This window comes from Myxine glutinosa, chromosome 1 (assembly GCF_964187855.1).
Source record: "Myxine glutinosa chromosome 1, kmMyxGlut1.1, whole genome shotgun sequence".
In the NCBI taxonomy this organism is placed as follows: domain Eukaryota; kingdom Metazoa; phylum Chordata; class Myxini; order Myxiniformes; family Myxinidae; genus Myxine; species Myxine glutinosa.
The window spans coordinates 27,022,860-27,035,353 of record NC_136261.1 but is presented as its reverse complement, the minus strand read 5'-3'; the positions used below and the strand labels follow the sequence as shown (position 1 = coordinate 27,035,353).

The 12,494-nt window shown below is 43.6% G+C and overlaps 1 protein-coding gene across 1 annotated transcript in view; it reads left to right on the top strand.

The window, feature by feature from the left end:
• The window catches only part of MSH5 (mutS homolog 5), a 247,417-nt gene that overhangs the window by 132,072 nt on the left and 102,851 nt on the right, over positions 1-12,494 (top strand). The window contains exons 8-9 of the mRNA XM_078786777.1: positions 3,165-3,293; positions 4,284-4,356. Coding sequence (XP_078642903.1) covers positions 3,165-3,293; positions 4,284-4,356 — 202 coding nt within the window. The remainder of the gene's footprint in view (positions 1-3,164; positions 3,294-4,283; positions 4,357-12,494) is intronic.

Here is a 12,494-nt window from a genome sequence, read left to right as displayed (position 1 = left end):
GAGCCCTGGAAAGGCGATAGCGGGCATGCCCGGACGCTCTGGGCGAGCCCTGGAAAGGCGAGAGCGGGCATGCCCGGGAAAGACGAGACCGGGCGTGCCCGGGAGGTTCGGGCGTGCCCGGGAACAGTGAGTCCGGGCATGCCCGGGAGAGGCGCGTCTGGCCGTGTTCTGGCCGGTGCAAGGCGATTATGTACATCCAGCGGTAACCGCTACAACAGAATGATTGTCAATCCACCTATTTATTTCCTTGGTCGGCCACTGGAAGAGGTTCAGTCTCTTGAACTTCTTGGCCTCACCATCATCCAGGGTCAACCAAATAGCAAACCTTGCCTCCAAAGCCAGTCACAGACTGGGCATCCTCCGTCTATCACAGTCCTTCCTTGGGACATCAGAGGTACTCACAGTCTACAAGGCCTTTGTCTGTACAGTAGCTCAACGGAGCTACTGTACAACGGAGCTACGGTACTCACAGTGTTTTGATGCACACCAGCATCAAATCTGTCTCTCCTGGATTCTGTGGAATATAAAGCTCTCAACATTATTGGCATCTTCCTTATTGAGGCCGAAGCACAAGGTCTGCTTCCGTCACATCTTGGGCAAGTCAGTGGCCTCTCTGTTTTCTACTGTCTATTCTCCAGCATTCCTCCCTTTGTTCTCTCAGTCCTCCAACCCACCTCAGGAACTCCATGATGCATGCATTCTTCCAGTAGCCCTCTCCTTCCATAATCTAGACTGGCTGCACACCTCAACTCTTTTAATCCTTCCTTCTCCTGTCAACAGAACCAGCTTTAGCTGTTCTGTCTCCCTATTCCCTCCAGGGCTTTAAGCAAGGAGCGCCATCTCTTGTCACCCCCAGTTGTGTCCCATGATCTTTATTACCCCCATTAACTTTTCATAAATCAACCATCTTACTTGCCCATTCTCCCTCTCCTCTTTTCCTGTTCAGTCATTCTCTTGATGCTTATCCCACTGTCAGTTCTACCTTACTTATTATATTAGTTATTTTATTTTTATTATTGTATTTATTTATTTATTTTTTATAATTTTTATATTAATTATTTTTATATATAAATTATTATATATAAACTAGCCGAAACCCGTGGAACATCCACGGAAGGGAGGATGTGGTGTATGGATAGAGTGTACCATTATGGATGGCATAGGGGATTTGCTTGTCCGAGTAAGAGTTAGGAAGAAAGATGAGAATGAAGAGTGCGTATATGAACAACGATCGCCGACACCGGCACAAATGCATGCTCTGGATTGTCCACTCAGTGGACGGCTTGCTTTCGCCTTCGCCTGTCCAATCAGCGGACGGCTTGCTTCGCCTTCGCCCAGCAGACGCCAATACGATGGCGTCGTAAGATGGCGTCGTATCGGCAGTTAATCGGATGCTTTTGGGCCCCAACGTCGGCTAATTCCGACTTTTCGAGTATGGCTGTACGTGATAAACAAAGAGTGTGGTTCATAGATCGTAAATCCATTAGTGCCGTGAGCATCGGGTCACGTGAGCATCGGGCCGTGCGCATCGGCAGAGAAGACAAAACCACTGGGTGCGGCGTAAAAGGGATAACAAAGTCGAGTCCTTACGCTATTATTATATAGATTATAATATATCAATTATATTTTTTATATAAAAAAAATTTTATATATACAATTTTTCAAAAATAATTAAATTAAAATTTTAATTTATTTAAGTAAATTAAATAATAAATAAATTAATAAAATAGTATTAAATTAAATTAATTAATTAATTTTAAATAAATTAATAAATTTTATATAAATTAAATAATAAATTAAATAATAGTTTAAATTAAATAAAATAATTAATTTTAATAATTTATATAATTATTTTTATATATAAATAAATATATTATAATTATTATATTAATTATAATATTTATAATTTAATTTTTATTTTTATTATATATATATTATATCTTATATAATACCTTACCTATTATTTTTAGTATATATATTTATTATATATTTGTCAGTTCTTTAAAAAAAATAAAAAATAAAAATTATTTTTAGCCGCGTCGCAGACGCTGCTCATAGAGTGCCCTCTGCTGTTGTTGTTGTTGTTCTTCTTCTTCTTCTTCTTCTTCTTGTTCTTGCAGAGAAGACAAAACCTCAAAGCTCCACCCATTCTGGGAACCATAGCTCCACCCATTCTGGGAGAGCCTTCATATAAACAAATATCCACCATTTTATTAACTCGCTTAGCTTTGAGGCCTGTTTTGTAGGCCCGTGGTGTCTTGCTCTCTCTCCCAGTTTTATTTCAAATCAAATTCGATATATCATTTCATTTTTCACAGTCGCTAACATAGTTTTAGACTCGGTTGAAAAAAAACGGGAAGAAAATCCGATGAAAGTTGCCCTTTATAGAACGAAATGAATTCTCAAAGGCCTGTAACTTCAAGTCCATTGAGATTTTTTTTTTTTTAAATCGTGGCATGGTCAGTCATACACCGCCCGAAATAAGAGACGGGAAAATGCCGAGATATATATATTTTGTTTAAATCGCGGCATGGACAGTCATACACCGCCCGAAATAACAGACGGGAAAATGCCGAGATATATTAAAAATTCGTCCATTTGATGACAATCGTCACGATGAAATATTTAATTTATACGTCGTCACAATAATGTGGAGAGAGGAGCATAGCTTCGTTCACGTGTCGCCACACACGGGAAATTGCCGAGATATATATTTTTTAAATCGCGGCATGGTCAGTCATACACCGCCTGAAATAACAGACGGGAAAATGCCGAGATATATTAAAAATTCGTCGCCACACACGGGAAATTGCCGAGATATATTTTCACTTTGCACAAAAATAACATCAAGTAATCGAATCAATAGGAATGTCCTGTGCCTATAACATCGACGTTATAGGCACAGCTGCATCTAGGCATTGTGTAACATCGACGCAGCTTTTGTTTTAATTAAAACTTTTTGTACTTGTTTCTTCCTAAAATTTCCTTCCATTAGCCTCACTCCGTTAAATCTTTTCAAAGCGAAATTAGTGTTGCTGTAAACGTTTACAAATCCATGTGACCATTACACACCTGCTTGTTTGTGTACTGTACATAGTGTTATTTTCCTACTATTCTCTGGAGATCCCTCAAAGTCTATCACATGTGTGCCCATCTCATCTCAGTCGACATTCTACATGACTTACATCGGGGACCTGTGCCGCACCCTGCCCCAAGACATCCCACTCTTCAACAGAATTTCTGTGGCCTTCACCGAAGACTTACGATACATCGCTTCGCTCATCGTCGATGTGGTAAGTATTACATACACCTGTGAGAAGTTTCTAATCTGCAAGCCACATTGATTACCATATTGTCAGCAAATACTGTACAAAACCTAAAATTTATTTTCAACAATTACGAGTTATTATAAAACATTTGTTTCTTCGTAAAAACTTTCCCATGGTGTTGGAGACATTTATTAAGGAGCGGATAAAGAGACATTTGAATAATTTCGAACTCATTAAAGGTAGTCAACACAGATATACTAAAGGGAGATCATGTTTAACAAATTTTTTGGGGTTCTATGAAGGATTGGGTGGATGAGGGAATTGCAGTGGATATAATGTATCTAGAATCTAGACTCTCAGAAGGCATTCAATGAGGTACCACATAGGAGGTTATTAGCTAAGGTGAGGGCTTGTGGATTGGCTGGATGCGTACCTAACTGGGGATGTCTGACTGGGAGGATATAAGTAGTGTGGTACTGCAGGGATCAGTACTAGGACCTAAGTATTATTCAGAATTTACATCAATGACTTGGATAGTGGGGTTAAGAGTCGGTTTGTAAATTTGGAGATGACCCAAAGCTTAGAGGTAAGGTAGATAGCAGAGAGGGAGTTGATCCGACTCAGTAAAGTCTATAGAGACGAGAGAGACAGAGGGGTTCAAGGATATTTGCAGGACTTGTATGTACCTTGTATGTGGATGAGTGATGATTTCTGGTGTTGGTTTCGTGCAGGCTTGATGGCCCGAATGGCTTCATCCTTTACTAAAGTTCCTTGTTAATCCTTATTATTCCTTTTCTGCTTTCGCTTAACCCACATGTGATGAATTGCAGGCCAAACATATGGCAGACGCTACCTCTCCTAGCTTTAGTTATGATGGTTAAATTGTTGTTGATTTTACTGTTTCATTTCGGTTTTCATCAAGGGTGCACCTGGTCACTAAGATATGCTGTGGGTGTACAACCATTAATGTGCAATAAATTGTGTACATGAAGACCCATGTCCATGACTGCCTAGATGGATCTGGAAGAGAGTATGATGGAGGGCAAGTTCGTGGTGAAATGCAATGTGGATCCTTCTCTTGACGAAAGTACGATATAATATTCCTCTCTCTCCCTCTCTCGCCGGAATACATTTTGTTGGCCGTTTGATACTTAAAGTTTTATTTTTACAAACATCCACCATCTATTGTTAAATGTCTGTCTCCCCCAAGTGAGAACACTCTTTAATTGCAAAACTATAATCCCTGGATATTTTCGGTGGCCATCTGTTTATCTTGCTTGCAAAATTGGCTGGATTTTGGGTCCCCTTCCGCCCCCCCTCCTCCCCCGCCTCCTGCTACCGCATTCTCCTGTTCCCCGAATAATCTTTCTTCCATTTTCTTTTGTCAATCTACCGATGATCAATAGCAGATTCGTGGTGCTCAAACAAAGAGCTCCCACCACAACTTATCTCCTAACCCCCGCCTCCTCCCCCCTCTCCCGTTTTTTACCCGGGTTTCTTTATTGGAGATCCGATGAATAATATGTAACACGCTGGGAACAAGTAATCTTTGTTATCTCTGCCACAGAAGGTGGGGCAGTCTTCGATAGTGTCCTACAGGAGATGGATTTGGGTCTGGTAGTATTTACAGGAGGGCCTGCAGTTAGTACAGTGCCAAGCAGGTTGTCAGTAAACCTAAAAGGGTTTGAGGTCGATTTCTCTTAATCTAAATAAGATATATTATAAATATTATAAAATATTTATAAATTTAAATATACAGACTTGGCATTTAATATGGAATGTTTTTTTTGTCGGGGTGAACTTACTTTTCAAGATGTCTTAGAACCAAAAGTTCATTGGAATTATGTTGAAATTATTCTAGATTTTGTTAATGTCACCTTTAAAAGAAACAAAAACCACATTTGACATTTCGAAACAAATAAATTGATCCTTGAAAGTGATGTAAACTGATATCGAACTCAATTCATGGGCAGTACTGTGTTAACTTCTGTACGTTTTCCAGAAGTATCTCTTTGTTTTGCACATTAGCCAAAAATTTTTTAACAAAAACAAAAGTTAAATTACGACTGGGATTACGGACTAAAATTACAGTTCAGTATTTCGTGTAACCCCCACGAGTATTCAGGAGAGCACGTACACGTTGAGCCATGCTGTTCATGAGATTTGCCAAGGTTTGGACAGGAATCGCTTGCCATGCAGTGACAATAGCCTGCTGCAATTCACGCACAGAGGTCGGCTGCTGGTCCAAGTGGTCGATTTGACACGTTAATTCTGCCCACAAGTTCTCTATCGGATTCATATCTGGGGACATGGCAGGCCACTCCATATGCTCTACACCACGGTCAGCAAGAAAGTGTTGGATCATGCAAGCACGATGAGGCCGTGCATTGTCATCTTGGAAGACAAAGTTTCCTCGAAAGGCTGCACGAGCAAATGGAAGCAATGTTTCTTCCAGAATGGCCCTGTACTTGAACTGGTTCAGGTTTCCATTCAGAACAACCAGGTCAGTTTTGCCCCCTGCATGAAAAGCAGCCCAAACGGTCACCGCACCACCTCCAGCTTGGACTCTTGGCACTATACAATCTTTGTTGGAGGCTTCATGCACTTGTCTGTGCACTCGGACGTGGCCATCTTGACGATAGACCAGAAATCTAGACTCGTCACTGAAGATCACATGATTCCAGTGTCCTGGCTGCCATTGAAGGTGCTCTCTGGCCCACTGCAATTGGCGCTGGCGGTGTTGTCTGGTTAGGCGTGGCTTTCTCACGGGACGCCTGGCACGATAGCCTGCTTGAACCAGTCTTTAGTTGACTAGCCTTCTGGATACAGGCTCATTTGTCAGTTGCTGCCACTCAGCCCTAAGCCGATTAGCTGACTTGGTAGGGCCATTGCGGACTAACCGGTGCAGCTGGCGATCATCCCTCCTTGTGGTTCTGCGGGGACGTCCTGGCCTCGATATTGGAGTAGGGACACCCCTCTGAGCATTTCATTTCAGGATCTTTGACACCTGACTTTGAGTGATGCCATACTGCCGAGCAATAGCACACTGTTTCATGCCGTAATTTCGTAAAGCCACCACTCCATGACAAACAGCATTGTCGAGTTTACGGACCATCTCCAGAGGAAGCGGCAATAACTTTTGGAGACGTGCAGCAGTTGTTTTCCACTAATACAGAACGCAACAACCCTTGTATACCCGACTGTGAAGCCAATCGTCAAATGCACCTGTCCGTACATTTTGCCATGCCACCTGTGATATAATCCTGTTGCTGACTTCTTGCTGTGACAGACAATCAGTGACATGGTTCTTTTAACAAATAAATCACCAAAGTGTAAAAGAAACTCACCAGATTGATATACTGAGTTAAGAAAGTAAACCTAAGTCAAGGAAAAAAAAATATTACATATTAAATGCCAAGTCTGTATATTATAAATAAGATATATTATAAATAAGATATATTATAAATAAGATATATTATAAATAAGATATATTATAAATAAGATATATTATAAATAAGATATATTATAAATAAGATATATTATAAATAAGATATATTATAAATAACATATATTATAAATAACATATATTATAAATAACATATATTATAAATAACATATATTATAAATAACATATATTATAAATATTATAAAATATTCATAAATTTAAAGATATATTATAAATAAGATATATTATAAATAAGATATATTATATATACGACTTCCGGTCCCTCGAGCGAAGAGGCTTGCATTCGATCTCTCCATGGCATCAAAGTTTGAGTGTTTTCCCGTTCGTTTCTTTGTCAAATTTCCGCTGGGTATTTTGTTGTGTATGTGTTATTATGTGTTTCTATTTGGTTTTGGTTTTGTAGTTGTTGCAAATTTGTGTGTAATTAGTCGTTTTTTTGTTCGCGCCTCGTGCGGCCTGATCTCTCCAGGCTCCCTGTTCCATAAAGGGGATAATAAGCTTGTTACATACACGTCAGGTGGGTCGACGACAACTGTTGACTACTTGATGGTGCGTAGGCGAGATAGGGGGCACCTCCGGGACACAAAGGTGATCCCGGGGGAGGAGGCTGTTTCACAGCACCACTTGGTTGTCTGCGACATATGGGTGAAAGGTGCGAGGAGAGCTCGGCGGGTGAAGTACCAACCGAGAATGAAGGTGTGGATGTTGAAAGAGGTGACAGTAAGGGAGGCATTAAAAGAGAGGCTGAGTCGGGTAGAGGATGATGTGGTTGAGCTTGAACGTGGTTGGATGTCAATGAAAGATAGTCTGTTGGGAGCCGTTTGTGAGGTATATGGGTGGACAAAAGGACCAACGAGGCACTCGGAAACATGGTGGTGGGATGATGAAGTTGGAAAGAGGATTGACGAGAAGAGGAGGAAGTTCAAGGAGTGGCAGAAGGCGAAGGGTACGGGAGCAGAAAAAGCAGAGCATGAAAGTTATAAGGCAGCCAAGAAGGCTGTAAAGAAAGAGGTAGCAAAGGCGCAGGAGACATGTAGGAAAATGTTCGGAGAACGCTTGGATTCGGAAGAGGGTCAGAGAGCGGTATTCAGGATTGCAAAGCAGATAGCGAAAGAGAGGTGTGATGTGATGGGGGTGAGTTGCTTGAAGGATGAAGTGGGACAAATCGTTGTGGACCCAGATGGAATTAAAGGAAGATGGAAAAGATATATCGAAATGCTGTTGAATACAGAGAATGAATGGGATGGCAACATAGAGAGTAACCCAGTTTTAGGACCGGCAGAGAAGATAACTGAGAAAGAAGTTGAGGAAGCGATAAAAGCAAAAAAAAAAAAAACCACCTTTAGAGGCCTTTTTCCCCCGCAAAGCGGGGGTTGGCCTTTTTCGGGGACCGTGGTTGTTGTTTTTCGGTCCCCTTTTTGAAGCAATGTTTTACGGCCGGATGCCCTTCCTGCCGCCAACCCTTTTTGTCGCCTTTTACGACAAACAGGGAATTACCAGTGAACTGGTACTCAATTAGCCGACCTCGGAAGGATGACAGGCTGAGTCAACCCCCCTGGCGTTAATTCAGCGATCGACCGGGATTCGAACCCAGGATCCTAGGATCCTAAGCTGGCACCCTAGCCGCTAGCCCAACACCAGGGAAGCGATAAAAGCAATGAAGGGTAGAAAAGTGGGAGGGCCGACGGGAGTTGTGGGAGATATGTTGAAGGCAGCAGGAAGTTGGGGTGTGAAGAGAATGACAGAGATCTGTAATCTGGTGGTGAAAGAAGGCCGCATTCCAGTGGATTGGTAACTGAGTACCCTCGTCCCTCTATACAAGGGGAAAGGTGACCCTCTGGAGTGTGGCTCGTACCGAGCGATAAAGTTATTGGAGCATGGAATGAAGGTATTGGAAAGGGTGTTGGAGAGGAGGATAAGGAAGAAAGTGAAGATCGACGAAATGCAGTTTAGATTTATGCCAGGAAGAGGAACGACAGACGCGCTTTTCATTGTGAGGCAGTTGCAGGAGAAGTACATGGAGAAGAGGAAGAAGTTGTTTCTTGGGTTTGTTGATCTGGAGAAAGCATTCGATAGGGTTCCACGCAAATTATTGACATGGGCATTGAGGAAGTTAGGAGTGGAAGAATGCTTGATCAGAGTAGTGATGGCAATGTACAAAAGAGCGCGCACAGCTGTAAGGACGAAGGACGGGAACAGTGGTGAGTTTGAGGTGAAGGTGGGAGTGCATCAGGGGTCGGTACTAAGTCCACTACTATTTGTAGCTGTGATGGAGGTGCTGGCTCAGAATGTAAAGGAGGGTTTACCGTGGGAGTTGTTGTATGCAGATGATCTGGTGTTGATTGCAGAAAGTATGGATGGACTGAAGGAAAAGATGAACAAGTGGAAGGAATGTTTGGAGACAAAAGGTCTGAAGGTGAATATCGGAAAGACGAAGGTGATGGCAAGTGGTAAAGCATGTGGTGAGGTGGAAAGAACGGGAAGTGGCCCTGTGCTGTGTGTAGGAAGGGTGTCGGAGTGAACTCCATTCAATGTAAAATGTGCGCTGAGTGGGTTCATAAAAAATGTAGTGGTCTGAGAGGGTCATTAACCATTGTGGCAGCTACATTCACATGTAAGGTGTGCACAGAGGGAGCTGCAGTTGGAAGAAATGTTGAGTTGGATCTTGGAGACGGCGTGAAGCTGGAAGGTGTGAAAACATTTTGCTACCTCGGAGACATGCTGAATGGAGAAGGTGGATCAGACTCGGCTACGGTTGCTAGAGTGAGATGTGCATGGAAGAAGTTTCGGGAACTGAGTGGCGTGCTGATGATGAGGGGAGTGTCGTTGAAGCTGAAGGGAAAGGTGTATGCTGCATGTGTGAGAAGTGTTATGATTTATGGGAGCGAGACATGGGTAATGAACGTAGAGCAGCAACGAAGGTTGGAAAGGGTGGAAATGCGAATGGTTCGACGGATGTGCGGAGTATCGTTGAGAGAGAGGAAGACAAATGATGAATTGCGAACGATGATGGGAATAGAGCCTGTGATTGATGCTGTGAAGAGGAACAGGTTGAGATGGTTTTGTCATGTGTTGAGGAAGGATGAAAGTGACTGGTTGAGAAGAGTGATGGAAATGAATGTAGAAGGAAGTAGAGGACGGGGAAGAACGAGAAAGACTTAATCATAATAATAACAATGCATTTATTTTATATAGCGCTTTTCAGGAAGCCCAAAGACGCTTTGACAGAGTGCAAAACATAATGCATAGCAAAACATAAAAACAATTGCAAAAAAGAAGAATCAATAGGGAAATATTCAAAGCACAAAGGAGGGAGAAGGAGAGGAGATAGTCAGGGGTTAGATGCTGTGGGTTAAATGTTGAATGCAGTGTTGAACAGGTGGGTCTTGAGTGATGTTTTGAATGTGGTGAGTGAGGAGGAGTCTCTGATGGTGTGAGGTAGTGAGTTCCAGAGGGTGGGAGCAGCGATGGAGAAGGCCCTGTCCCCCCAGGATCTGAATTTGGTCTGGATGGGGGGTGGGGGGTGGTCAGGAGGCTGGTACCAGCAGAGCAGAGGTTGCGGGTGGGAGTGTGTCTGGAGAGGAGGTCAGCCAGGTAGGATGGGGCCAGGTTATGGAGGGCTTTGTAGGTCAAGAGGAGGATTTTGTACTGGATTCTCTGGGAGATGGGGAGCCAGTGAAGCTTGTAAAGGACGGGGGTGATGTTGTCACGGGTCCGGGAATGGGTGAGTAAACGGGCAGCGGAGTTCTGAATGTATTGGAGTTTATTGGTGATTGCTGAGGGTGAACCATAAAGGAGGCTATTGCAGTAGTCCAGACGGGAAGTGATGAAGGCGTGGATGAGGGTTTCTGCAGCCACGGAGGAGAGGGATGGATGGAGACGGGCGATGTTTTTCAGGTGAAAGAAGGCTGTTTTTGTGATCTGTTTAGTGTATTTGTCGAAGGAGAGGGTTTGGTCAAAGATGATGCCAAGATTCCGGATGTGAGGGGAGGTGGATACTGGGATACCGTCGATGTTGAGGGCAAAATTATGGGTGGATTTTATGAGCGTTTTTGGGCCAATGATGATTATTTCAGATTTATCATAGTTAAGTTTGAGGAAGTTGATTTGAAGCCAGGATTTTATTTCAGTGATGCAGTTTGTCAGGATAGAGTGGGTGGCGGTGGAGATGGACTTGGTGGAGATGAAAAGCTGGATGTCATCGGCGAAGCAGTGGAATTGGAGACCATGACGGCGGATTAAGTGACCGAGGGGGGACAGGTAAAGGATGAAGAGGAGGGGGCCAAGAACTGAACCTTGGGGGACACCTTGGGGGAGAGGAGCAGTGGGGGATTTGCAGTTATTGATGGAGATAAACTGGCATCTGTCAGAGAGGTATGATTTAATCCAAGAGAGGGCAGTGCCGGTAATGTTAAAGGTGGTTTCAAGTCGGGTGAGCAGGATGGTGTGATCGATGGTGTCAAAGGCGGCCCTGAGGTCGAGGAGGATGAGAATGTTCAGGTTGCCAGCGTCAGAGGAGAGGAGAAGGTCATTGGTGATTTTGAGGAGAGCAGTTTCAGTACTGTGGTTGGAGCGGAATCCGGATTGGAATGTTTCATGCAGGTTATTGGCAGGGAGGTGATGTTTGAGTTGAGTGGCTACAGCGCGTTCCAAAACTTTTGACAGAAAGGGTAGGTTGGAGATGGGTCTGAAGTTATTTAGGGTGTCAGGGTTTAGTCCAGGTTTTTTCAGAATGGGGGTAACAGCAGCAATTTTGAGGTACGGTGGGACGATGCCTGTAGACAGGGAGTTTATTGTTGCAATGATAAGTGGAGAGAGAGCAGGAAGGGAGGCCTTGACAAAGCTGGAGGGGATGGGGTCAAGAGTGCAGGTGGCAGTTTTCATTCCTATGAGGAGTTCAGAGAGGTCAGTAGGGGAGACTGGGGAGAATTGAGACAGGGGATGGCAGGATAAGGGGGGGCAGGTGGTTTGAGGGGGAGCGGGTGCGGTGGTGGTTAAGCTGTTGTCGATGTTTTCAATTTTGCGTTGGAAGAATGAAAGGAAGGAGATGCAGTTGTCTACTGTGAATGACTGGGTGGTGGTGTTCAGGGGGCTGAGGAGTTTGTTTATTGTAGAGAAGAGTGCTTTTGGGTTTCCGGAGCCAGAGTGGATAATTTGAGAGTAGTAGGCGGAGCGGGCGCAGGAGAGGGCATCTTTATAGTGTTGTAGGTGGTCCGTGTAGGCCTGGGAGTGAACTGTGAGACCTGTTTTATTGCGGAGTCTTTCAAGTTGGCGAGCACGAGTTTTCATCAGGCGGAGTTCAGAGGTAAACCAGGGAGCAGAATGGGTGAAAGAAACTGTTTTGGTTTTCATAGGCGCAAGCTGTTCAAGGCAGGAGGAGAGAGTGTGGTTGTAGTAGTCAGTGAGGTCAGAAGGGGTGTGGAGGTCAACGAAGGGAGAAGTGGACATTTTTTCAGAGAGGGTGGATGAGAATGAGGTAGGTGAAAGAGCGTTTAGCTTACGGAAGTTGATAGTGCGACAATGCCTTGGTGCTGGGGTGGGGATGTTGATGGTCAGAGTGATGGCTAAGTGGTCAGAGAGAGTGAGGTCAGAGCCAGAAAGATGGTGCAAAATTAGTCCAGTAGAGCAGACAAGGTCCAAAATGTGACCACGGTTATGGGTAGGAAAGTTGACATGTTGAGTGAGGTTAAAGCAGGTGAGTAAATCAGTGAAGTCAGTGGTTACCGTGGAGTCAGTGGAGTCCATGTGGATATTGAAAT